Source organism: Danio rerio, chromosome 2 (genome assembly GCF_052040795.2).
Source record: "Danio rerio strain M-AB ecotype USA chromosome 2, GRCz13ab, whole genome shotgun sequence".
NCBI classification, from domain to species: Eukaryota; Metazoa; Chordata; class Actinopteri; order Cypriniformes; family Danionidae; genus Danio; species Danio rerio.
In genome coordinates, this window is record NC_141022.1 from 52,865,706 (window position 1) to 52,892,769 (window position 27,064).

The window sequence follows — 27,064 nt, forward strand, 5'->3', positions numbered from 1 at the left end:
TTAATTTAATTTAATTTAATTTAATTTAATTTAATTTAATTTAATTTAATTTAATTTAATTTAATTTAATTTAATTTAATTTAATTTTTTGTTTTAATTTATTTTATTCTATTTACAGTAATGTCCTGCAGAAACTTGAATGACATAATGTATTATAAAAATATAAAAGCTATTGTTATATATTATAAATAAATAAATATAATAAAATTATATTTACATATATTAAAAGTATTTTTTTAATAAATCAACAAAAAAACAAACAAACAAAAAATATATAAATAAATAAATTAATAAATAATTCCCAGAGATGGGTTGCAGCAGGAAGGGCATCCACTGCGTAAAACATATGCTGGATAAGTTGGCGGGTTATTCCGTTGTTGCGACCCAAGATTAATAAAGGGACTAAGCCGAAAAGAAAACAAATAAATGAATGAATAAATAACCTAAATAAATGACCTTAATATTTAAATAAACAATTTGTTTCTACATTTACGCTAGTTTAAATCAGACCCTGACACAGATTTAAATCTGACAGTGTTGTTTTGTTTTGGTTGGGACATAATCATGATTGCAATACTTTAAAATGTGTGAGGTATTTTAGGATGAAATTTAAATTGTGCTTTTACAGGGATTTGTAAGTATATTTATCTAAATCAATGGCACACATTCTACAAATCAGAAGATTGGGGACTGTAAGTTTTGTTGAAGGAGAAAGATCACTTTTTAAACACTGAGGATGCAATATTTATTTTCTTTTATTTCATTTATTTCCTTTTCTTATATTTTTTATTTATTTTATTTACAGTGATTTCCTGCAGGAATATGATTGATGTACTATATGGGTATGTATGATAAAAACAAACATTATAATTACATATTATAGATAAATAGTATAAAATTATGTCCAAGCTATATTTTAAATAAATATTTTTTTCAAAATTAAATAAAAATTATTTAAATTTGACACTCTAGTGTATTTTTTTTTTATCTTGACACTAGAGTGTTATTGTATTTGGTTGGGACATTATCATGATAGCAATAGTCTGAAATTTGTGAGATAAAAATATTAGGGTCTTTAGTCGTTTTTTTAGGAAAAGGATCACTTTTATTCACTATGAATGCAAATGTTTTAATTCAACTTTTTTAAATTATGTTTTTTGCATTAACAATTTCATTTATTTACATTTATTTACTTTGTTTAATTAAATTTAATTATTTTTTATTTATTAATATTAATAAATGTTATTTTAATAATTTTGAAACAATATAAAACAAAAACTGTAAATAATTTTTTATTAAATAATTATAAATAATATAGCTCTATTGTTTATTTTTCGGTAATATTAATTAATGTAATTACCGTTTAGTAATGTTAATTTCAGTAACACATTAAGGATGCAGTTGTTTTTTAATTTATTTTTTATTTAATTCTCATTGTTATTTTTTTTTTACATTTATTTACAGTTATTTTATTTGATTTACATTTTTTATTTCATTAAAATATAATTTTATTTTAATTAAAATATAAAAAGATTATTACAGTAATTTACAATTTAAATTAATAATACTATGTAACATAAATAATAAATGCTTTCATTGCATATTGTAAAAAAATACAATTGTACACAGTACACAGTACAGTACCAAAGTCCCCCTGAGCAAATAATAGATTTTGAAATACTTGAAGAACTAAGACTAAGATTGTTGGTACCATCATATTGAAGAAAGAAAAGCTGTCACTGGTAAAACTGAAACAAAAAAAAAAAAGTTAAAATTACTGAATTATTGAACATTTTAATGCTATTTAAAAAATCCAGAGTAATAATTGCTATAATTTTGTTTTGCTTATTTTGATTGCAAATTTCTAATTTACTACTACTACTACTACTACTACTACTACTACTATTATTATTATTATTATTATTATTATTATTATTATTTAACATCTAATGTATTATTATTATTATTATTATTGTTGTTGTTATTATTACTATAATTAAATGTTCAATTTATTATTATTATTATTATTATTATTATTATTATTATTATTATTATTAAACATCTAATGTATTATTATTATTATTATTATTATTACTATAATTTATGTTCGATTTATTATTATTATTATTATTATTATTATTACACATCTAATGTATTATTATTATTGTTATTGTTATTATTATTATTACTATTATTAAATGTTAATTTATTATTAGAAATTATTATTATGAATAATAATAAGCATCTAATGTATTATTATTATTTTTATTATTATTATTATTGAACATTTTAATGTCATTTGGAACCTCAAGAATAATAAATGCTATTATTTTGTTTTGCTTACCTTAATTGCAAATTTCTATATTATATTTTTATGTTTTATGCATTATTTGGTACAATATGTTTATATTAAACTACTTCTTCTCCTTCTTCTTCTTCATCATCATCATCATCATCATCATCATCTTCTTCTTCTTCTTCTTCTTCTTCTTATTCTTCTTCTTCTTATTATTATTATTATTATTATTATTGCTATTTTACTAACTTTGTTCAAGCGTTTTACTTACATTTCCTCCACATTAACTGATTTCTATATTTATATTTAAATCAACTTTATAATTTGATGCATGAATTGTGATTTTATTATTTCTTTTATTTTTGCACGAATAAAAATGATAGGAATACAAAATAAAATTATTAATAAAATGCCACATTTACGAGTAATTATTCATGCATAATTCAAGGTTCTTCAAGCATTAGCATAGTTTACGTTTACATTTTACATTTCATTTCTTGTGGCTAGCAATATAGCTGACAATAGCTTGACTTGTTTTCAGTTTGTCCAGCTGTCAGATTGGTTGGTGTGTGTGTGTTTTTTTAAATACCTCACTTAACCTGCTTGATTATTGGCAGAACTGTAGTTGTTCAGCATGTGAAGGCAGATCTGTTGTGTGTGCTTTTTTATTTCTTTCTCTAAGTAATGGCCGAGCTTCAATGCCAAAGTACAACCAGCATGAACCTCCTGCTCTCCACCGTGTTCATTTTTCTCGTTTAGTCCTCATTTCTCAGACCCCCGTGGTGTTGTGTCTCTGTGCGATGAGCTGAGTTTTGCCCACTGGAGCATGTTCAATTCAATTAAAGGGCACCTTTGATGGAAATCCTCTTTTGTAAGCTGTTTGGACAGGACTGTAGGTGTAGGTAAAGTGTGTCCACAGTCATATTGAGGTAATTTAAACACAATCACAATTAAACACAATTAAAATTTCCTGAACTTAAAATAGGATCCAAATCCCTCCCATTTTGAAGCCCATCACAATGTGATGTAGGAGTGTGGTTTTCCCTTTTTTAGGAATAATAATGATAAAAAAAAATAAAAGAATATATAAGTCATAGTAATAAATTATTAAAAACATGAAATATTAAACAAAAAATCAATATATAAATTTAAATATGTATTTAATTTAATATATTTAATATATATAATTTAAACTAATATTTAATTGTTAAATTAATTATTACTATATTTAGTTGTTCGGCTTTCGCCACTGTTTGAATTAATAGTGAATGTTTGTCATGGTTAAGAAAAGAGCAATATGCTAGTGCACTGCTTTACTGCACTCCTGCACTGGGCTCACACATACACTCTGCACTCTGACTACTTTAACAATGCTGATAAGCCACAATGGGCATTTCTCACGCTGAAAGCAGTCGACCAATAACAACAGACTGGGTCATCAGACCAATCAGCGCAGATTAGCATTGCGCTAAAAAGGGGTTTGGGAACAAATGAATCGCTAAATGTATCATATGGGAGTCGTTGGGATAATTAGGTAAAAATAAATTCATAAGACAATGAAAGTGTTTTTTGACCTTGCATGCATATCAGACTGTTGTTGGAGACCTCCAAAACCAAAATTGGACTGTTTTAATGCATAATAGGAGCTCTTAAATTTTGAAAGAGAGGTAAAATAGCTGCCCTATAAATTTGAAAAAACAATTAAGTCACTCTTATCGATATGTGTTGAGACATTCCCCCCCAAAAAAATCTATGTATATTTTTAGAAAGTTTGATGTTAATTTAATTTAATTTAATTTAATTTAATTTAATTTAATTTAATTTAATTTAATTTAATTTTATTTTATTTTATTTTATTTATTTATTTATTTATTTATTTATTTATTTATTTTTTATTTTTTATTTTTTATTTTTATTTTATTTATTTACATTTGGGGGGGGGGGGGGGTCCAAATTAGAGTAATATTGTTTAAATTTAAAAAAAGCTACATTTTTTTGCTGCCTCTTCAAATTCAAACTGCTCAATTAATTATACTTGAGTTTTTTGGCACAACTTGATTGTTTTATGTTCATTGATTCATTCGTTCATTCATTCATTTTCCTTTAGTTAAATTCCTTATATATCAAGGGATCACCACGGCGGAATGAACTACCAACTATTCCGGCATATGCTTTATGCAGCAGATGGTTTTATGCAGCCACAACCCAGTACTGGGAAGCACCCATAAACACTCACACATGCACTCATACCCTATGGCCAATTTAGTTTATTCAATTCATCTATAGCGCATGTCTTTGGACTGTGGGGGGAAACCAGAGCAACCGGAGGAAACTCACGCCAACACTGGGGAAAAAAATGCAAACTCCACACAGAAATGCCAACTGACCCAACCGGGACTCGAATCAGCAACATTCTTGCTGCGAGGCAACAGTAATAACCACTGAGCCACCATCTCGCCTTGTTTTAATTAATAAAACTTTGTTAGAACATTCCTCTAACATTATAATAATGTTCTGTTAGGGCAAGTTTATTTATATAGAGCATTTCATACACAATGATAATTCAAAGTGCTTTACATAAACAAGAATAGACATGCAAACATTTACACAACTTTTACGGAACTTTATGAAGGTTCTGAAACCATTTGCAATAGTAATGATTATGCTTGCCTTAGTAAACACTGTTTAAAAAGTCACTGCCTGTCAGAACATTGTGTTTTTACTTTAATAACCTCCATTTCTACAGTCCTCAGTTGAGTTAAAAGGTGTCTGAACATCAGAACATCACTGTTTGTCCCTTTTATTCTTTTAAACGTTTGCTGTAATTATAAGGTCGTGCGACTTCGGGAAGATGGGAGATGCCATCCAGTGACATCTCTGTTAATTTGGTGTAATCTTTTGGCACAGATGTCCTCCATAAGGGTGGCAGGCGGCGGGTTCAGGCTCGTCTCCAAATCAGTCCATTAACAGCAAGCCCACCGCGGCCTTTCCGTCCATCAATCTGCGCACATTTTCCAAATTTACCAAATGAGACCCTTCAAACCCGAAGCCCTTCAATTACCGGCAGCACGCATTTTAACAGATCATTTTAGCGTGTAACTATTAGCGGGGAATATTAGAGCAGAAATGGAGTGATTAGAAGGGAATGAGCAGATCTCATCATGTCTGAATGCCATGATTGCTCTGAAACGCTTTTCATTTAGACACCGTGTGGAAGGTAGAAGTATTTGTTCTGCTATATTTGCTTTCTCATTGTGATTGTGAGAATGTTGCCATTGTGTTAAGTTCATTTTCATCAGAGATACTTGCTTTTTAGAGTCTGATTAGGAAATGTAGCTTATGGTGTAATGGTGTAATCATAAGCTGTGAATACGCATTGCATAATTCAAAGCATAATTCACTCATGAATGAAAATGCAGGGATCTTTTTCTTATGTTTTGTTTCAGATTAAAATATATAATAAATAAATAAATTATAATAAATAAATAAATAAATAAATAAATAACAAAAACTAAATACATATAAATAAATCATATCATAATATTAACTCAATTATTAATATATGTAGTTGTTTAACACATACAATTTTTTAGAATAATATTAATAAAAAATAAAATATTAAATAAATATACAAATCCTAATAATAAACAATAAAAACATACTAAATAATAAGCAAAATAAATGTAAATATTAAATAACATTTAATTATTAAGTAAATTATTAATATATTTATTTATTTATTTTATTTTTTAACACAAGCAAGTTTTCAAGAATAATATTAATAAAAATAAATAAATAAATATATAAATCCTAATAATAAATGATAAAAACATAATAAATAATAAACAAAAAAATTAAATATGATTTAAAATGTAATTATTAAATAAATTATGGGCGACGCAGTGGCGCAGTAGGTAGTGCTGTCGCCTCACAGCAAGAAGGTTGCTGGTTCGAGCCTCTGCTGGGTCAGTTGGCGTTTCTGTTTGGAGTTTGCATATTCTCCCTGTGTTCGCGTGGGTTTCCTCCGGGTGCTCCTGTCTCCCCCACAGTCCAAAGACATGCAGTACAGGTTAATTAGGTAGACTTAATTGTCTGTAGTGTATTAGTGTGAATGAGTGTGTGTGTGGATGTTTCCCAGGCATGGGTTGCAGCTGGAAGGGCATCCGCTGCGTAAAAACTTGCTGAATAAGTTGGCGGTTCATTCCGCTTTGGCGACCCCAGATTAATAAAGAGACTAAGCCGAAAAGAAAATGTATAAATTAATGAATAAATAAATTATTAATATTTAGTAGTTTATTTAACACATACAAGTTTTTAAGAATAATATTCATGAAAAAATAACATAATAAAAAATATATATATTCTAATAATAAATAATACAAACATACTAAAAATAAACAAAAATAAATAAATGTAAATTGAATAATATATAATCATTAAAGAAATTATTTATAAATTTATTTTATTTAATTATTTTTTTTATTATTTAACACACAACTTTTAAAGATTCTTAATAATTAAAAAATCATATTTATGTCTATTGTATTTTTGTTTATGTAATGGGATTTTTTTTGTTTAAGTATTTTTGTTTATGTAATTCCTCAGAATATCTTCTTTTATTTTCTGCAAGAATAAATAGTATGGAACATGGAAATTAGGTATTGGTGATTATGTATGTATGTATATATGTATGTAAATATATATATATATATATATATATATATATATATATATATATATATATATTTACATACATATATACATACATACATATATACATATATATATATGTATATATATATATATATATATATATATATATATATATATATAGAGTAAAATAATGCAAATGTTGATGACAAAGTATTTAAAATAAAATATAACAGAAATATTGATTAAATAATGCATAAATGTTGAGTTAGAAAATCGAATATAAAAATAAAAAGATAATGTTGTACTTATACAGATAAACTATACAGATTTTTATACAGATGCTTCATTCATTCATTTCTGTTCGACTTAGTCTCTACTTCAGAAGTCGCTTTAGCTGAATGAACTATTCAAGCTTATATTTCACGCAGCAGATGCCTTCTCAGTCGCAACCCAGTACTGGGAAACACCCATACAACTTCAAATACAATATAGTTAATTCAATTCACCTAAAGCGCATGTCTTTGGATTGTGGGGGTAATCGGAGCACCCAGAGGAAACCCACGCCAACACAGGGAGAACATGCAAACTCAGAAACCCCAACTGACCCAGCCAGGACTGACCCAGCAACCTTCTTCCTGTGAGGCGACAGTGCTAACCGCTGTGCCACAAAGGCCGTCCTATACAGATACTTAAGCAAATAAAATGCACAAATATTGAGTGAAATAATCCATAGTAATTACACGTTTTAATGAACTCTTTTATTGGCAAATTTCAAAACCAATAATTGCATTAATTTACAAGGCATATAAACTTCCACAGCTCATGGTTTACAGATTTCTAAGACAACGAGGGGGGAAAAAAGATAAGCTCCCTGTCTGGGATGAAATGTCGCCGTCATTGAAGATAAAAGACACAAGGTCTGGCTTATTTTTGAGTTGGCCAAATGTTGTGCAGCGTTGGCTCAGCAGGACTGTTGTCAGGTGAGGGGCGCAGACAAGCCTCTCTTCCAGCGGGACACCAGTCAAAACTGGCCAAATCAGTCCAAACACACATGTCCTGAGAGCAGCTGATGGGACATGTGTGAATGCAGACACGGCCCAACAACCTGCTTCTGTGATTCAAACTCCCATTCTGCTGTTTACCGCGGTTCTGCCTGTGTGTTTTGCTTTTTTATTTTGCGTATGACAGGATGAAGCCCACATGACATGATTAGATTCTATGAATATTTGCAAATTTAGCTGTTTATATCCCACTGAGTGCACCTCTGGTGAAAAATGTCATTATGAATTTTGTATTTCTCAGTTAAATAGATGAAAAAAGCAGATATAAATAAGGAAATGAAGTATAATTAATGCATTTAAAATTCACTAAATAAACAAAAGCTTGTTGGAAATATGAATACATAATCAGAACTAGTTATTATTATTTATTTATTTATTTATTTATTTATTTATTTATTTATTTATTTATTTATTTTATTTTATTTTTTGCAGATCTGATTAATGAATTATAGTTATTTGTTTTTAACAAATACATGTAACCGAATCCTAAGCAAAGCAAAGAGAAAAACATTATTTATTAAAAGTTCACATATTTGTTATGAAATAAACAAATGCTTAAAGGAGATATGAATAATTAATCATAACTATTATTATTTATGCAGATTTGATGAATAATGCATTTTTTGTTTTGCTAGTAATACAATTAAGCAAAGTAAAGGGGGGAAAAACATAGTTTTTATGAACAAGTAAAATTCTTTTTTTTACTCACATTTTTGTTATGAAGTAAACAAAATCTTGTATGAAATATGAATAATTAATCTTAAATAATTATGCAGATTTGATTAATTAATTATTTTTCTTTTTTGTACATGTAATATAATCCTAAGCAACGAGACAAAATAATACTTTTTACGAAGAAGTAAAATTTGTTTATTTATTTTTAGAGGCTATGCAGATTTCATTTATGAATTCTGCTTTTATGTAATACACTTCTAAGCAAACCAAAGAGAAAAAAATGACATTTTTTTATAGACAAGTAAAATTCATTTAAAATTCATGTGTTTGGTATAAAATAAAATAAAAGCTTGTAGGAACTATGAATAATTAATCATAACTTGCTGTAAATTATGAAAACTTTCTATGTAATATAATCTGAAGCAAAGAAAAAAGACAAACTTATACCTATTATGGACAAGTCAAAATCATTTATTTAAAATTTGGGTTTTTATTATGAAATAAACAAAATCTCTAAGGAAGTGTGAATAATTAATCTTAGCTAGTTATTATGAATTATGCATATTTGATTAATGAATTATGCTTCTTTTTTCATGTAATACAATCAAAAAATGTTAAGAGAACAAAATGACACTTTTTATGGAAAAGTTTGTTTTTTTTATTTAAAATGTTTGCTTTTGTTATGAAACAAAGGAAACCTCTAGGAAATACAGTTGAAGTCAGAATTATTAGCCCCCCCCCCCCCCCTGAATTATTAGCCCCCCTGTTTATGTTTTCCCCCAATTTATGTTAAATGGAGAGAAGATTTTGTTTTCAACACATTTCTAAACATAATAGTTTTAATAACTCATTCATAATAACTGATTTATTTGATCTTTGCCATGACGATATTAAACTAATAATAATTTGTAAAATTCCTTTATTTAAAATTAACTTTTTTTGTTATAAAGTAAACAAAAGCTTTTAGGAAATATGAATAACTAATCATAACTATTTATTTTAATTATGCAGATTTGATTAATTGATTGTGCAGATTTTTGTTTGTTTTTTTACCAGTAATACACTCCTAAGAAAGGTAAAGAGAAATAAAATCATATTTTATGAACAAGTGCAATTCATTTATTTAAAATTCAAAAAGGTTAAAGGAAATATGAATTATTCATCGTAATCATTTATTATTAATTATGCAGATTTTATTAATTAATTATACATTTTCTACATGTAAAAATAAGCAAAATTAAAAGACAAAGTAATACTTTTTATGGACAAGTAAACTAATTTATTTAAAATAAAAAATTTGGTGTGAAATAAAAGCTCATAGGAAATGTGAATTATTAATCATAACTTGTTATCATGAATTATTAATATTTGATTAGATTATTATTCATTTTATGTAATACACTCCTGAAATGTAACAGTATCGAGAAAAAAAAACTTTTTTTAGACAAGTAAAATTAATTTAGTTTAAATTTACATTTTCGTTATGAATAAAAACCTGTAGGAAATTTGAATGATTATTCATTATTTATTAATAATTATGCAGATTTGATTAATAAATTCTAATTAGCAAAAATTTTAAGCAAAATGATAAAATATGATACGTTTAGTTAGATCTCAAAAATGTCTTTATTCAAAGCTATTTACAGAATTATGGGTAAATTTGTATGATATAATGTAATGTAATGTAATAAAATAAAGTATAATATAATAATATAATATAATGTAATATAATATAATATAATATAATATAATATAATATAGTATAATATAATATAATATAATATAATATAATATAATGTAATGTAATGTAATGTAATGTAATAAAATATTATATAATATAATTTAATTGAATATAATATATTGTAATGTAATAAAATAAAATAAAATAAAATATAATGTAATGTAATCTAATATAATTCATCATTTATTCATTTTCTTGTCGGCTTAGTCCCTTTATTAATCTGGGGTCGCCACAGCGGAATGAACCGCCAACTTATCCAGCAAGTTTTTACGTAGCGGATGCCCTTCCAGCCGCAACCCATCTCTGGAAAAATGTAATGTAATATAATATAATATAATATAATATAATATAATATAATATAATATAATATAATATAATATAATATAATATAATAATATAATATAATATAATATAATATAATATAATATAATATAATAAATATTATGTAATGTAACATAATGTAATGTAATATAAAATAATATAATATAATGAAAAATAAAATAATATAATATATAATATAAAACAATATATGCTGCATTTTTAAAATAATAATATTTTAATAAGAACTTAGAATTTAGTTTTTTTATATGTAAGTCTTTATTTTAATAAGAAATTTAGGTTTTGGTCATTTTGGTAAAATTGTATTAAATAATGACATTCCTGTAATGTTAAACAAATCTGCATTTATTTGTAAAATGCATTACAGCAAACAGAGCAAATATAACGCTGATTTGGACTTGGAAAAGAATTCATTTTGAATTAAAATAAAAGATTTATTTTAAAAAATAATCCGTTCTTTCAGTCGTTTTCCACTATAAACCTTTTTACTATCGCTTTTGATTAATTTAATAAATGCTGAATCAATAGCATTTAAAAAATTACTGACCCCAAACGACAGTGATCTAGAGTTCATTTTGATTAAACCGTACGCATCAGAGCATGCCAGAATCGATCTCTTCATATTCTCCGTGAGCTTGCGTGCCAAAAGCAGCCTTGGGTGCGATTTGTTGTGCTGTTGTGGCTGAAATCTGGACACAGAAGAGGATCCAAGTTTCCTCAACCGTCCATCTGACCTCCTGCTGTTTGGAGAGAGAGAGAAAGACAAGCTGCCCTAGAACACATGGTGAACACCTGCAGACACACATACACACAGCACTTGTCCATCCTGGCAGTTCACTTTACACTTCTCTTCGGTGTCTGACTGATCTACGATTTCCTTTGTGTTTCATGTGCATCAAGCCGTAATATTTTCCTGCTATATATATTTTTTTCCAGTCCTTCTTTTTTAAAAGGAAGAATTCGCCATACTAATAAAACTGTCATCATTAATTCAACATTGTGTCTTTCCAGAGAAGTATTTCTTACGTGAAACCCAGAAGGTGTTTTATAGATCCAGTCTGTCTCTCTGTCTCTTTGTCTGTCTGTCCATTTATCTATATGTTGAAATCATATAGTGACTAGGTTCTTATTTGACTAAAAATCCAAGGAAAGTGTCATTCAGAAATATGTGTACTGTGTTGTTGTATGTGACCCAAGACCACAAAACCAGGCTTTTGCAAAATGCCAAAGATATATAGCATGGTTGAAAATAAATTATGTTTTCTGTTATGTCAGATATTTAAAGGAGACCTATTATGCCCCTTTTTACAAGATCCACATTAAGTCCCTGGAGTGTGTATGTGAAGTTTCAGCTCAAAATACCACACTAATAATGTTTTATAACTTTTTGAAACTGCCCCTTTTAGGTTTTGATCCTAATTGTGTTATTTTGTTTACTGTCGCTTTAAATTCAAATGAGATTGTGCTCTTTTCAAAATACGGCGGAGCTCCAAATGCCTGTGTGTCAGCATAGTGGCAGATTCAAAAACTAGACTACTGTCCTATGTTAATGAAGGAGAGATGGTCACTAATGGGCTGGGCTTTTTCCCTCTGATGACACATAAGGGAGAATGTCAATCAAAGTGTTTCTGCAGACTGTTTTTATCAAGTGTGATTATAAAAAAATGTTACCATTAGAACTGGATATATTAACAAACTGTTGCCACACAACTGTGTTAAAACCCCTTTTAAAAGTGATTTTTATAATATATATATATATATATATATATATATATATATATATATATATATATATATATATATATATATATATATATATATATATATATCATTATAATATATTATATAATATATAGTATTATAATAATATATATAATATATAATATATAATTATACAGCCATGTAAAAAACTTAGGGCACCTTATTAAATTCCAAATTTTTCCATATTAGGATATAATAATAATTTGATCTTTGTCAGGTCTTAAAATTTGTGAAAATAAAATGATGAACAAAAACAAATAAAAGAACAAAAAAAATCAGGCACTGCTAATAAAATGTCTTAATGCTTATTTATTTATTATATTTTAATTTTATTTGTTTTATTTTATTTGTATTTATTTATTTTATTTCATATAATTAGTTTTATTTTATTTTATTTTATTTGTATTTATTTGTACTTATTTATTTATTTATTTTCATTTAATTAGTTTTATTTTATTTGTATTTATTTTATTTATTTATTTATATTTTATTTTTAATTATTTACTTTTATTTATTTTAATTTAATAATTTAGTTTTATTTCATTTTATTAATTGTTTTTATTTTAATTAATTTTTAATTTATTTATTGGTAACACTTTATTTTGATGGTCCATTTGAGTATTAGTAGACTGTCTAGTTAATATACAGTATGTTGATATTGCTCCTTCAACAGACATTTCACTGACAATAAGAAACTTTTCAAGTACATGTCAACTTATACTAACCCTAACCCAGCCCCAACCTAACAGTCTACTTTTTATTTTTTATACATTTTTTTTTTATATATACATTTTAAGAATGGCCAAGGACAGTTTTTTGATATGACTGTAGCTTCAGTTGTTTCAAACAGTCTTTTGTTAGTATGGTGGGCTTACTCTCATCAAGCTGAATTTGATCAATCTGATGGGAGTGTGTGAAGACGCTCTATAATGAGATGCTGTAGAGGCAGATTGGTCGATTAGTCTGTCAGCTTCAGAAAAACCAATGGGGCTGTTGCGACATGTCACTTTGGCTCAGGGTAACAGCATGTGTGAAAATGTGTGAGTGTGTGTGTGTTCAGGGTGTGGATTGGATCAGATATGTGTCTTGACCCGCTCTGCTCTGTGTCTTTACCCAGCATCCCCGGCTCTGCGGTGTGTGCGTTTGACATGCAGCAGCTGGCACGTGTGTTTGAGGGCAGATTCAAAGAGCAGAAATCACCAGAATCCATATGGACACCAGTACCTGATGAACTGGTGCCAAGACCCAGGTATCTGTCTGTCCATCAACACATTACACATTCATCCATTCATTCTTCTGCCCATGCCTTTCTTTCTCTCTTTCATCCATGCTTCCTTCCTTCCTTCCTTCCTTTTTTCTGTCTTCCATCCATCCATCCGTGCATTCTTCCTGCCTTCCTTCCTTCCTTCCTTCCTTTCTTCCTTCTTTCTTTCTTTCTTTCTTTCTTTCTTTCTTTCTTTCTTTCTTTCTTTCTTTCTTTCTTTCTTTCTTTCTTTCTTTCTTTCTTTCTTTAATGCTTCCTTCTTTCTTTCTTTCTTTCTTTCATGCTTCCTTCCTTCTTTCTTTTTTCTTTCTTTCTTTCTTTCTTTCTTTCTTTCTTTCTTTCTTTCTTTCTTTCTTTCAAGCTTCTTTCTTTCTTTCTTTCTTTCTTTCTTTCTTTCTTTCTTTCTTTCTTTCTTTCTTTCTTTCTTTCTTTCTTTCTTCCTTTCTTTCTTTCTTTCATGCTTCATTCCTTCCTTCCTTCCTTCCTTCCTTCTTTCTTTCTTTCTTTCTTTCTTTTATGCTTCTTCCATTTTGCTGACTTCCATCCATCCATTCATGCATCCATCCATCCATCCATCCATCCTTCCTTCCTTACTTTTTTCTTTCTTTCTTTCTTTCTTTCTTTCATCCATGCTTCCTTCCTTCCTTTTTTCTGACTTCCATCCATCCATCGTTCCTTCCTTCCTTCCTTCCTTCCTACCTTCTTTCTTTCATCCATGCTTCCTTCACTTTTTCTGTCTTTGTTCCATCCATCATCTAACCATCAATCCATCCATCCATCCATCATTCCTTCTGTCTTTCCTTCCTTACTTCCTTACTTCTTTCTTTCTTTCTGACTTCCATCAATCTGTCTTTCTTTCTTTCTTTCTTTATTTCTTTCTTTCTTTCTTTCTTTCTTTCTTTCTTTCTTTCTTTCTTTCTTTCTTTCTTTCTTTCTTTCTTTCTTTCTGTCCTTCATACATCCATCCATTCATCCATGCTTCCTTCCTTCCTTTCTTTCTGTCTTTCATCCATCCATTCTTTCATCCATGCTTCCTTCCTTTCTTTCTGTTTTTCATCCATCCATCAATGCTTCCTTCCTTCCTTTCTGTCTTTTACCCACCCATCCATCAATTGATCCACTATTTTTGTCATCTATCAATCCATTAATGTATCCATCCATGATTTTATCCATCCATCAATTCCTCCATTAATATATTATTTTATCTATAAACCCATCTATTTGTCCATCAATCCATCATGTTATCCATTGATCGGTTTCATCCATCCACCAGTTTATGCATTTATTCATTTATCCATTCATAATTTGTTTCAACAATCCATTCATTCATCCATCCATTCATCCACCAAATAATCAGTTCATCAATTATTTTAAACATAAATCCATTAATCCGCTTATCATTTTTCATCCCTACAGTCTTCTATCAATAATTTAATCCATCCATCTATTTATCCATCAATCATTTTTATCCATCTAACATCCATCCACTCATTTGCCCTTCCTTTCATCCATCAATTGATGTATTTATCCATCAGTCCCTTCATAAACATTTTTTAACAATTCATCCCTCCTTGAATAATTTTCCATCTGTCTTTCCATCCATCCACCATTTAATCTGTTCATCAATTCATGTATCCACCAATCATTTTCATCTATCTATCTATCTATCTATCTATCTATCTATCTATCTATCTATCTATCTATCTATCTATCTATCTATCTATCTATCTATCTATCTATCTATCTATCTATCTATCTATCTATCTATCTATCGCTCTATCTATCTATCTATCTATCTATCTATCTATCTATCTATCTATCTATCTATCTATCTATCTATCTATCTATCTATCTATCTATCTATCTATCTATCTATCTATCTATCGCTCTATCTATCTATCTATCTATCTATCTATCTATCTATCTATCTATCTATCTATCTATCTATCTATCTATCTATCTATCTATCTATCTATCTATCTATCTATCTATCTATCTATCTCATTTTCTTTCTATCTATCTATCTATCTATCTATCTATCTATCTATCTATCTATCTATCTATCTATCTATCTATCTATCTATCTATCTATCTATCTATCTATCTATCTATCTATCTATCTATCTATCTATCTATCGTTCCATCTATCCATCCATCCATCCATTTATCCATCCATTCATCCATCTATCCATCTATCTATTGTTCCATCTATCCATCCATCATCCATCCATCCATTTATTCATCCATCCATCCATCCATCCATCCATCCATCCATCTATCCATCTATCCGTCTGTCTGTCTGTCTGTCTGGATTTTTGTAGAGCACATAAAGAAGCATTGCGTTTAGAAATGTTTAAATTTTATATGTGGATTTGTTACTCTCTAAGGCCTGGAGGATGTGCTGTCCAGGGCTCCAGATTCAGCACCTCCAACACCCTCCCTGACGAAGTGCTTAATTTCATCAAAATCCATCCTCTGATGGACGAAGCGGTTCCTTTGTTAGGACACAGACCCTGGATAGTCAAGACCATGGTCCGGTAAGAAAAAGGAAAACATAACAAAACAAAAAAAGGAAACAGGATACATCAGCAAACCCCAAGATGCTTGTTATATGAAGTGTGTTTCTGAGAGTTGAAAAGGTGAAGCAAAATTTCTCAAGGCCTCCTAAAAGCGGCGCTGCTTAAACAGAAATTGGCTGATATATCAGGAATCAAAGCCAGAGCTCTGCTGTAGAAGGGCTAATGTTTGTAGCTTTTATACTCAATGGACATAATTCTGCGTTAAAAGCGCTCCTATGGCGTCTCTCAAGGTTAGTGGGGAAAAAATACCTTAGTTAAATTATAAATCTGAACTCTAGAAGTGCTTCCGCAGAGAGCAAATTGCCTGAGGCCTTCAGCCTCAGAGAGTAACCGTAGCAAAACATCTGTGAGCAGAGAAGGAAATCTATCAATAAATCACCTTGCTTTAAAAAAAGATTGAAATGGCCGCTGGGTCCTTACACTAAAACTAGAGGTAAACAGTCCTGAAGAAGGGTGTTGTTGTTCTGATATATGAGTGAGAAAAAGGTGGACATTTAATTCATTATTAATGTAAAGTTTTTATCTTATTACAGCAAATAAAATGGGTTTTTGTCTTGTTTCTAGTCTAAATATCTGAAAATGTATCAATTAAAATCTTTTTTTCTAGACAAGCAATGAAACTTTTTGCTTTGAAACAAAAAAACATTTATTTTTGACATATTTCTGAAAACAAGACAATAATTTTGGCTTGTCTAAAAAATGCTTCTTGAATTGAGAATTTTGACATATTTGGACTAGAAATAAGACTAAAACTTTAAGAAAGAAAAGTCATTTTTACATTGATCAGAACAAAACAAAAAAATAAATAAAAAATGGCGCATCACAAAAATTTGTACAGCTTGGAGAAAAAATAAAAGTAAAAAAAAAGTAAATTAAAATGAAAAGTAGGTGTGGGTCAGCAGATGACTACTTGCTAACTTTAATCTAAATAAGCCCTTTTTACACCTATTTATGTTATATATCTCAACAGAGAGAGAAATTACAAATCTAATCTGTCATGTTGCCTTTTATTTTTTTTTTTTTTTTGTATTACAGTTTTTCTCAGTTGCTTTGGTGCATTTCTCACAACACTAGTGCATTTCTGCACAACAGTTAATGCATTTCTCAAAACAATTAGTACAAACTGCAAAACCTAGTTGATAACCTGCAAAAGTGTGTCACATATTTAAAATGGATTGTTCATTCCTCAAAAGCAAGTATTCATGTCAATCAAAGTGTCAGTGTCATCAAAACGAAAAGTCCTGACAAGATTGTTAAATGGCTTTATTATGATTTCATTATGACAGTTTACTCTGTACACTTTTTCAATGCAAAAAAGTCAGATTTTGGTGACACTTCCTAAAAATGCTCAAGACAGCAGTATATTTGCACAGCCGTTTGAAAACTACAGTAAAGTTAGACATCACTGCATTTAGTGAGATATCTGAGAACAAGACACTGATTATGTATGTTTCAAATTTTTACTGCATTTGCTCTTTGCAATTCTAATTTATTCACAGCATTGTGCAAAAGAATAAATACACCCATTTACATCAAACAGAAACTCCCTTTGGGTTGAACTTTGCACAAATGTAAACAATATTGCAGTACATATTGGAACTGAACCTCCAACATACACAGTTCTGTAAATCATTCATCAAATTGTTCAATTTTAAAGACATTTTCAGGAAAATAAAGATACATTTTTTTTATAAAGTTTGCTCGACCGATTTTGACAACAAGTTCAACATTTTTGTATTTAAAGACTCAAGTAATGAAATGAGAACTATTACATTCCACATTTTATATGGACTGACTATTCAGCATTTACAAGTTTAGTTAATTTTGAATGACCTGACATAAGCACATGATAATGTTATAAATGGCAGAGAGTTGTTGGAAAGCAATTGATGCATGTCTGAAAGCATTTGCAATTTGTTGAAAGGAATGAGAAACTGCTACTAGGGTGTGCACAAATGACTAATTGTTTTGAGAAATGCATGACCTGTTGTGCAAATGTAAATAGTGTTGTGAGAAATGCACCAAAGCTGTAACAATTATACAAAATTAATTTAAAGCAAATAGCAGCAGAAGTTAATCTTATTTATGTTAAGGTTATTGTCAAATAAATGGCATACATGGTTGTGACCCTTGGCACAAAACAAAAAAATTAACCCTACAGTTATAAGAGAATGCTCTCGGAACATACTTGCAGTCTGCCAAAGTTCTCTTAAACTTGTAAACAAACCCTTTTCGGTAATGTTAAAGGGAAACTATTATGCCTCTTTTACATGAGATAAAATAAGTCTCTGATGTCCCTATAATGTGTATGTGAAGTTTCAGCTCAAAATACCAAACAAATGATGTTTTATAACTTTATAACTGAAATCACCCCTTTGGTGACTGTCGGTTTAAATTAAAATGAGATTGTGCTGTTTTCAAAAAAAAAAAAGCGGAGCTACAAATCCCTGTGTCATCATAGTGGCAGATTCAAAAACAAGACTAGCGTCCTATGCTAATGAGGGAGAGATTGTTACTAATGGGTGGGGCTTTCCCCTTCTGATGACACGTACAAAGGGAGAATGTCAATCATTTGTAGCTCCACCCTCTTTCGAGATTTAAAGCGGCAGTCACAAAAATGGCACAATTAGGACCAAAGCCTAAAAGGGTGAGTTTCAAAGAGTTATACAACATTAGTTTCAAGGTATTTTGAGTTTAAATTTCACATACACACTCTATAGAGACATCAGAGACTTATTTTAAATCTTGTAAAAACTGGCATAATATCTTCATTTTAATATTATGTTGTATGGAGTGCTTTCAGACATGCTTTTTACATCTATAGGATCTCCACAGGGTTGCGTGCAGTCCTCAATTCTTTTTAAATTGTACACAAATTAATTTCGTAGCTCTAAGTACAATTGCCATATAATCAAATATGCTCATACTCATGAGTTTTTTTTCCTTGTTAACAAATGCAGATTGTAATGACAGCGATAATCATAATTAGTTTTTAAAGTGGTGCAAAGAATCTGAACTACAACTGAAAGTAACACAAATAAAAGAGATGGTAATTGATTTTAGAAAAAAAACGCCTCAGAGGTGCAAGATGGGTTTGGAAAACAAGTTGAAAGAGTACGAGAATAAAAGTATCTTGGTACAATCTTTGATACCACATTAAAGTTCCAGCAGAACTCAGAAGCTGTTGCCAAGAAAGTGCATCAGAGAATGTATGTTCTTAGGAAATGTTCTTTTGTTTTTTTATCTATATTGAGATTATATTAAGCTTTTCTTTTTTATGCTGGTTCTCCTCATTTTCCGTTAGAGACAAAAATCATCTTTGAAACTTGGTTTCTAGATTATTGGTTTACCTTTGCTGAGTCTAGCAGAGTTATATAAAAAAAATGATAAGGAGAATTCAAAGTGTGATAGGAGATGACTCCCATTCTCTGAAGCCTTTTTTTGTTCTGTTGCTCTCTGGAAGAAGGTTTAGAAGTATGGAGCTAATAATATTCCAAAACAATCTAAATTTCAGGTATGGAACTAAAAATATGCCAAAACAATCTGAATTTGAATTGTGTTCCTTTGAATTATTGACAATTTTAATTTAATAAACCAGAATTTTTATATGCCGTCGAAAATTGTTTTTAATTTTAAATTTCATAACTTGAATTTTATACATATATATAACTTGAATGTTGAACATCTAAAATTTAAGAAATTTGAATTTTTTGAGGCAGAATTTTTTTCACAGAGGTATTTTCAAACTTCAGATGTTTTGTGTTCTGAATTCACAGACTGCAGAAATCCAGTATATACTGTAAAATACAGTTTCAAATTGTCAAGATGAAGAAATTCAGATCATAAAATTCAATATCCTAAAATTCTAAACCAGAAATTCAGATCATGAAATTCAGATTCCTCAGAAAGTAGGTCAGTGCTAATCTACAAGGAAGAGTAGACGATTAATATATATCCTTCCTATTTTTTTAGTACTATTTACAAAGTTATTATAAAGCAGGCCTCTATTTTTTTTATGCATTGTTTATAAGTGATTTGTCTTTTTATGTGCTTGATGTATCATGAAATGCTACTGCTCTAATTTAATTGGCCCTGGTGGGATTAATAAAGTTGTTAAACTTAAACTTATGCTGTTTAAATGTGCTATATTAATAGGCAACTGCCAATAGCTGAAAATATACTTTTCTATCAATATGTAATGTAATGAAATGTGTATTTATAAAGCTCATTTAGGCTGCGTTTACACTAGTGCGTTTTAGTTTTAAAATGGCGTTTTAGATCAAAAACGATCCGCGTCCACATTAGCGTTTTACCTAGCGACTCTGAACATATCTCCGTCCACACTACGCCACCAAAAACGTATATCACATGACCATTCACGCACTCTGGGCATGCGCGTTCCAGTATAAACAGAAAGCATGCGTCTCGCTCTGCATTTGGTTATTGTTAGTCAACAAACGCCGGTTGAACAATGAACGCGATGGCAAAGAAAGCAAGAGAGGTATTTTTGTGGACACACGACAAGGTCGAGTTGTTACTAAACGTATCAAATGAATAACTGCACAATGGCGCCTAAAACAGACAATAGTGCAAACAACGCTCCCATTTCTGTGCCCATGTTGTTGTTTACAGTACTGTCTTCCGGTAGCGTTAAAGCCATGTGTTATAGTCATGTGATAGAGGCTTGACGAATAAGGGAAGGATAAAGTGACGAAGGCAATGAAACAAAAGCCCCAATCAGGTAGCGAATCTCAGCAGTCCCGCCTCGGTTTTCAGATGTTTCCGTTTTCCTCATCTACACTAAGACGGAGCAGCAGCGTTTCAGAATGAAAACGGCCTCTCCAGCGTTTTCAAAACGCTCCATTTTCGTGGCTCGAGAACTCCGGCGTAGTGCAGATGGATAACGTAACCATAACAAAACGTATGCATTTTAAAATGAAAACGCATTAGTGTAAACGGGGCCTTATTGTGTATGGCCATACACCCAAAGCGCTTCACAATCATGAGGGGGGGTCTCTCCACACCACCACCAGTGTGCAGCATCCACTTGAATGATGCGTTGGCAGCCACAGGACAACGGCGCTAGTGCGCTCAACACACACTAGCTATTTGGTTGAGTGGAGAGACAGTGATAGAGCCAATTCGATGAATGGGGATGATTGGGAGGCTATGATTATGAGTGCCAATTGAGGGACTTTGGCCAGGACACCGGGGTTATATCCCTAATCTATATTAGTCTTTCATTATATTGATGTTGCAACTGTGTTTTTATAGAAGCAATAAGCATCTGCTTAACTGTGCGTGTTATTTTGCTCATTTTAAAGGTACCAGTTGAACACTATGGTGGTGGACACCGAGGCAGGCCCTCATCGCAATCGTACTGTGGTTTTCCTCGGTTCTACTAGGGGAACCGTCCTTAAGTTCCTCATCACACCCAGCCCGGAGAACCAATACTCCAATACCAATACATTCCTGGAAGAGCTGGAGGGATACAACCCTGAAAGGTGATGATTAAAATCCAGTTTAACAAGTTTGTGAATTGATGCATTTATAAGAGGTTTTATAAATTATTATACTGTATTATTTTTCACAGAATTTCCTATTTCTTTTTATTGTAAACTCTTAATAATAATTATTATTATACAGTTTTTATTATTTCATATTCTTGTATTTGTGAGCGTGGTGTAACTGAGAACGTGATTGGCTTAGATAGAGTATGTTTCCAGCATTTGCCAATCAGAGGTAGAGTATTGCAAGTGTTCACGCACAAGCACAGTCAGTGGCACACACAAATGACCAGGAGTCAGAACGATAGCAAACGCATCATGTTCAAAGGTAGCATTTGCAAACTGGAAATATAAGCACTACTTTTCCCTCGTTGAGGTTGAAGGCAAGAATGTTTATGTATCATGCAACTTATACCCAGGAAAAAAAGAGACAGTAATTCTAATCTAATGAAGCACCTCACGTTGTCACATGCCGCCACAAAATTACTGGCTTGGCTACGCAAGTGATAACGTGAGATCTGCTAGCAAACGAGGAGACGAAGGCACAAGGTTAAAGCAAATTAAAGTAAATTTTTCTCCACCGCAAACATTTATTACTTAAATATAATTAAACTAAATAAAATCTCGATATATAGATGAGGACATACTGCTTTTGTTTCTCACACTGTTCCACAACACCATTAAAATAGCGTAGATTAGTGTACAGTGTTTCATATTTATAGTCATTTGACAAATTAAATTTGTTTTAAATTAACGCAATAGTTACTTTTAGTTATTTTTATAATGATGTTACTAACTCAGTTACTATTTGTAAGAGGTAACCAATGACTATAACTAATTACTCTTTTAAAGTATTGTGCCCAACACTTTATTTTATGTTAAAGACAATAAAAGTAAACCATAAAAGTGAAATTTCTACACATAAGAGCCTGAAATTTAGAATAAAATTTCAGATGCCACTTAGAGGTTTTTGTATCTCAACTCTTTAATTTTGGGTTACTATTCCTTTAAGTTTTTTTATTTATTTATTTATTTTTTATTTGGATGAACTTTATCACTTTAAAAGTCATGCACTTAAATTAAAAACTATGGGCTTTATTTTAACGATTGAGGCACAACATTCAGGGCTCTATCATACACCCGGCGCAAGTGTTGTTTTCTAATTTCATCTCGGCGCAAGAGTCGTTTTGATGTGTTGCACCACGCTGTTTAAATTGCAAATGCATTTGCTCTCAAATGTGCACCCATAGGCGTTCTGGTCTAAAAAAAGGAGGTGTGTTGAGACGCATTGCTGGGGTGTTGCTATTTTGAGAATCTAGACTATTCAATAGACCAGATCAAAGCAGGTCTATAGTCCAGCACAGAGTGCATTATTAGTGCGCCTTGTTTACACATTGCTTTGAACACACAGGATGTAGAGCAATACGCAAATATCTTTTCATATGAAAAATAATTAAAGGATTTTTGCACTTAACAAACTAAATTAATCATGTATAAGCTTATAGATGTCTGTGCATACAACACGTTTCCCTAGCCACGAGAGTGAAAGTGAAAGTAAAGAATGAGGAGGCTCATCTCTCATTCTCGCGCTGCAGATGGTCTGTTTAACTGTTTTCTCTCTAGTGAAACGCTCAGTTTTTACACTTACAAAGGCTGTCATGTAAATAGCAAATGCGCTATAGCATGACACAACTGACTCTTAAAGGCAATGGGAGAAGAGACTCTGATTGGTTTATTCTCATAACACACCCATAACTCATTAAGAGAATAAACTCAACCCTAATAAACCATGTGCCATGGCGCAAAGCAGATTTTTCCATCCTTAAAATAGAAAAAGTGGATTCTGACACACCCTTAATACTTTTGCGCCCTGCGCTTTGGACTTTGCACATTGATCATCAAAATAGAGCCGCTAAAGTGCATGGTGCAAAAGCATTAAGGGCATATACGCCATGCATGGTCTAACAGGGTTGTGCTTATTCTCTTAATGAATTATGGGTGTTTTGAGAATAAACCAGTCAGAGTCTCAACTCACATTCCCTTTAAGAGCCAGTTGCGTCACGCCATGGCGCATTTGCTATTTACATGGCGGACTTTGCAAGCGGAAAAATGAAGGCTTTACTAGCGAGAAAACAGATAAACAGACCATCTGCAGTGTGAGGATAAAGAATGAGCCTCCTCCATTCGGCATCTTTACTTTCTCTTTACTTTTATTCTTTACTCCTTTACTTTCGTGTATAGGGAAATGGTGTTGTACGCACTCAATTGAAGACATCCTTTAGCCTACATATTTAATTTAGTTTGTTAAGCGCAAAGATTTGTTTCAAAACTATTAAAGGACTACACAATATCATTATACCTAAATGACGTCCGAAATGAGGCAGGTATTTATACGGAAGAATCACATCCCTGCACAATCCATTTCAGTTACTCAAAATAGCAATAACAATGCGCCTTAACACACTATATAGACCAGCAAGCCCATGAACTCACAAAGTGGCGCAAATGGATTAGCTATTTAAACAACGTGGCGCAAAACTGGAAAATTAGAGTTGCGCTGGTCTGAAAATTGCAACAAATCACGCCAAACACGCCTTGCTCCTTATTGCACAGGGTGTATGATAGGGCCCCAAGTTGTGTCCAAAAAAAGATGAAAGCCTATTAGTAGACAAGACATGCTTTCAGACATTGTGTTCAACATTGTATACCTTGATGACATCCTGCCACCCTGATAAGAAAGCTCATTTCAGAAATCCAGCGCAGACTTTACAAACGAAAGAGAAAGGGAGATGGAGTTGGGTTTTTTGTCCTTTAATCTCCTTCCAGACTTAATTTATTTCCTTAAATCCATTTTTTTATCAAGCCGTTTGCTGCAGTTGTTGACGTTTAGCTCCGGATTAAAACCTTTCGCAGTGTCAGAGCGCCAGAGATATTCACTATCAAATGTAGCGGGAGAAAGAAATCCACAAACAAACACTGGAAAAACATCCTCACAAGCACAGAGGTGTAAAGCAACAGCGTTTCTGATTATTTTGTGTGTGTGTGTGTGTGTGTGTGTGTGTGTGTGTGTGTGTGTGTGTGTGTGCATGTTGGCGTGTCGGATTTTTGTTTGTCTGCGTTTGTTTTGTGTGTGTGTTTTGTGTGTGTGTTTATTTTGTTTGTCTGTGTATGTTGTTGTTTAATTGTGTTTGTGTGTGTGTTTGCATGTTGTTGTTTGCGTGTGTGTTTTGTGTGTGTGTTTTGTGTATGAGTGTTTGTGTGTGTGTGTGTGTGTGCGTGTGTCTGTGTGTGTGCATGTGTCTATGTGTTTTGTGTAAGTGTGTGTTTATTTTGTTTGTGTGTGTGTTGTTTCTTGCTTGTTTGTGTGTGTGTATGTGTGTTTTGTGTGTGTGTTTGTATCTTGTTGTTTGCATGTGTGTTTTGTCTGAGTGTTGTGTGTGTGTGTGTGCTTTGAGTATGTGTGTTTGTGCGTGCATGTGCGTGTGTCTGTACGTGTGTGTGTGTACGTGTGTGTGTGTGTACGTGTGTGTGTATTCGGAGCGTATGGTGCTCTGATGGATGAAAACATGGCTGGGGTTTTGAAGATGAAAGCAGTACCTGTCTGGAGGAAGAACAGTGAGGTTCAGAGAGATGCATGCTGGGAGATGAAGGCGAGTTGTGTGGCGGTGGAGATAAGGCTCGCAGCAGGACACACACACACACACCTGAAACAAAGAGATCAGTGTGTGTCTGCTTGACCTTTTATCCTGCCTCAGGTGTTCACTGGATGACATCCAAAACTCTGGCTCAACTTCTCCTAATGCGTCTCATTCGTCTGGCTGCTATGATCAGTGTTCAGATTGTATGTCTGATATCTGCTGGGGAGTTTCCCTGACGTCATTTCCTCAGAGATGTTTTAGTAATGTAATGCCTTATTAGCAGCTTAAAAGTTAACGCATGTTGGAAACAGCTCTGATTGAGTCTCCTTTAGTCTGCAGTTTTTTCTCTGTTTGGAATGTTTGCCCTTATTTTTCCTACAGTCACGTACAGTAGAACAAGCACTGAAGATTAATGAAGAGGGAGAGAGAATTCAGCCCACACACAAAAAAACATTTTAGCTGCTTGTTCATACTACTTATCTAAAATGATCTGACACATCACAATCCTTGAGGTTTTTTTGGGACAACTTGGGAAGTTTATTTATAAACTAATTTCGAGAGGATCACATGCTTATGATTGTCCACAGCTGGTCCCTCATTAGCTAATGCATGATTCACCAATCAGACGATTCCTAACTCACTATAATTAACCAGAGCGGAACAAAGTGAAACGGACGGGTGAGGAGGGAGATTGGTAAAATGAGGATCAAATTTCAGAGGTTCCGGGTCCGGCGTGTTGCGGCACAAATTAAGCCTGCCCGAGATCTACCTGAAATCAAACTCCCCTCCTGCCCTGCTAACGGGAGAGAGCCCAGGGCTCGATGATCTCCTGAGTTCAGGGCTCTCCCAGGACAGCATGCCAAACAAGCTTTATTATCAATTATCAGCTAAGGGTGAACTCTTGAAAATTGATTTATGTTCAATCCACTTAAATTCGAAAAAATTTATTAAAGGTGCAGTGTGTAAGTTTGGCACCCAGTGGTTGAACTAGGTGTTGCACTCCTAGATAAAAACAAACGCAAGCACAGGTTGCCAGATTGAAGACAGGAGTGAGTGATTTAAACAGTGGTCTAACTAAAAGAAACGGCACACGATAGAAGGAATATTCTCCATATTAAAAGGAGTTTTTGTCCTAACACCTGAAATTTATATTTTAGCTTCTATTTCTTACAGATGAACAACAGAAAACTTTGACAATGATTACCTCAGGTACACCTCATGTGCTTTATTCAGTGTAAAATGCTAATAATGTGAGTTTGAATGCTGTTTTACATGACATATATTGCCATACTACTGAAAGCGGCAGCAAATAGTTCACCTCAGATCTTGAAAATAACATAAACCCTTGGAAATTGAACTTTAGAACTAAACACAAACAAGTGATTCAGCATGTACATTTAATAATGTTAATTAAATAGATTATAAACCACCATGTCATGAGTGAGTGCATATTCTGCGCTTCTGAATGGCTGTGTTTACATTTCTGTCGTGTTTTGTCTCTTGCAAACAGACAAATTGCTTATCACGCTCATCACGAAGCGTGTTGTTCA

At 31.6% G+C, this 27,064-nt stretch overlaps 2 protein-coding genes across 21 annotated transcripts in view; one reads left to right on the top strand and one right to left on the bottom strand.

Annotated features, from left to right (window-relative positions):
- sema6ba (sema domain, transmembrane domain (TM), and cytoplasmic domain, (semaphorin) 6Ba) overlaps positions 1-27,064 on the top strand; it is a 269,128-nt gene that overhangs the window by 212,182 nt on the left and 29,882 nt on the right. For all 20 annotated transcript variants that reach the window (XR_015477841.1, XR_015477843.1, XR_015477840.1 and 17 more), the window contains 3 exon segments: positions 13,644-13,775; positions 16,178-16,327; positions 21,694-21,873. Coding sequence is in view for 11 of the 20 variants with exons in the window: in XM_087239716.1 (XP_087095842.1) it covers positions 13,644-13,775; positions 16,178-16,327; positions 21,694-21,873 (462 nt within the window). In the remaining 9 variants the exon portion in view is untranslated.
- The window catches only part of cactin, a 465,667-nt gene that overhangs the window by 125,356 nt on the left and 313,247 nt on the right, over positions 1-27,064 (bottom strand). The gene's annotated exons all lie outside the window — the stretch shown is intronic.